Source organism: Tupaia chinensis, unplaced genomic scaffold (assembly GCF_000334495.1).
Source record: "Tupaia chinensis unplaced genomic scaffold, TupChi_1.0 Scaffold000178_1, whole genome shotgun sequence".
NCBI lineage: Eukaryota > Metazoa > Chordata > Mammalia > Scandentia > Tupaiidae > Tupaia > Tupaia belangeri.
Genome location: NW_006159653.1, coordinates 2,151,348 through 2,152,284, shown reverse-complemented (window position 1 = coordinate 2,152,284; position 937 = coordinate 2,151,348). Strand labels below are relative to the sequence as shown.

Here is a 937-nt window from a genome sequence, read left to right as displayed (position 1 = left end):
CAGACTGTGAACATGGCGGCCCATCCTTAAACTGCTGCCAGCCCAGAGCAAGTACCAGGCTCCTCTGTGGCCGCCGCTGCCATCTGTCCTGCTGAGGGCTGCCTGGCAGTGCTGTAGCCCTTGGTCCGGAACACTTCAGCTAGTGTAGCTGCCCGTAGGCAGCTGCTTCAGGCCTTCTAGTCCTCCTTCCTGCGAGGGCGTGTCCTGTCTCCAGGTCTTTGGAGAGCACCAACAGGGTAGATGAGAAAGTAGCAGGTATTTGGGACTTAACTACGACCTGGCACTAGAATTTCAGGTGTGTGTGTGTGTGTGCATGTGTGCATGTATGTGTGTGTTAAAGACAACGAGCAAGTTTTTTGCCTTCCTGGGAGGTTAGACTGAGAAGCTGTCCCTCACCAGGGGAGCCTGGCGCCCTCTGTCATGCGGGTGGGTGCAGCCAGTGACGTGTCACTTGGGATTCTCTGGGCAACGGCAAGAAGGGAGTGGCTAAGGTGCTCCTAAGGGGCCCCCGTGGGGCGGGCCGCTCGCGCTGACCGTTCAGGGGTCGGGGCCTGGGGTGGGGTGACGCCAGGGCCGTGGCTCAGCAGTGAGCCCCAGAGCTCGCTCGTCTGGCCCGAGGGTGTGCTCCTCTGGATCCGCGAGACAGCAGCGCCCTCTTGGTCTCCGCAGGTGAAGTACCACCTCCGGTTCAGTTGCACACGGAGGAACTACATGTGGACCCAGGCAGGCTCCGTCTTCCTGAAGGAGGCCGAGGGCTGGTATACCACCTCCCTCTTCCCGCTTTTCCCAAACCCAGGGCCGAGGGAGCCTACGTCCCCCGACGGCGGAGAGCCAGGTGAGGACACTCTCAGGGCCGTGCCCCAGCCCCGGCTGTTTACCAGGGACTCCTCCACCATGCAGCCCTTTGCAGAGATACCTTTCACCTCGTTTGTAGGGA

At 61.2% G+C, this 937-nt stretch overlaps 1 protein-coding gene across 1 annotated transcript in view; it reads left to right on the top strand.

Annotated features, from left to right (window-relative positions):
- ABCA3 (ATP binding cassette subfamily A member 3) overlaps positions 1-937 on the top strand; it is a gene marked incomplete in the record, with an annotated part of 50,353 nt that overhangs the window by 10,494 nt on the left and 38,922 nt on the right. The window contains 1 exon segment of the mRNA XM_027770991.1: positions 676-835. Within this exon segment, the coding sequence (XP_027626792.1) occupies positions 676-835 (160 nt within the window).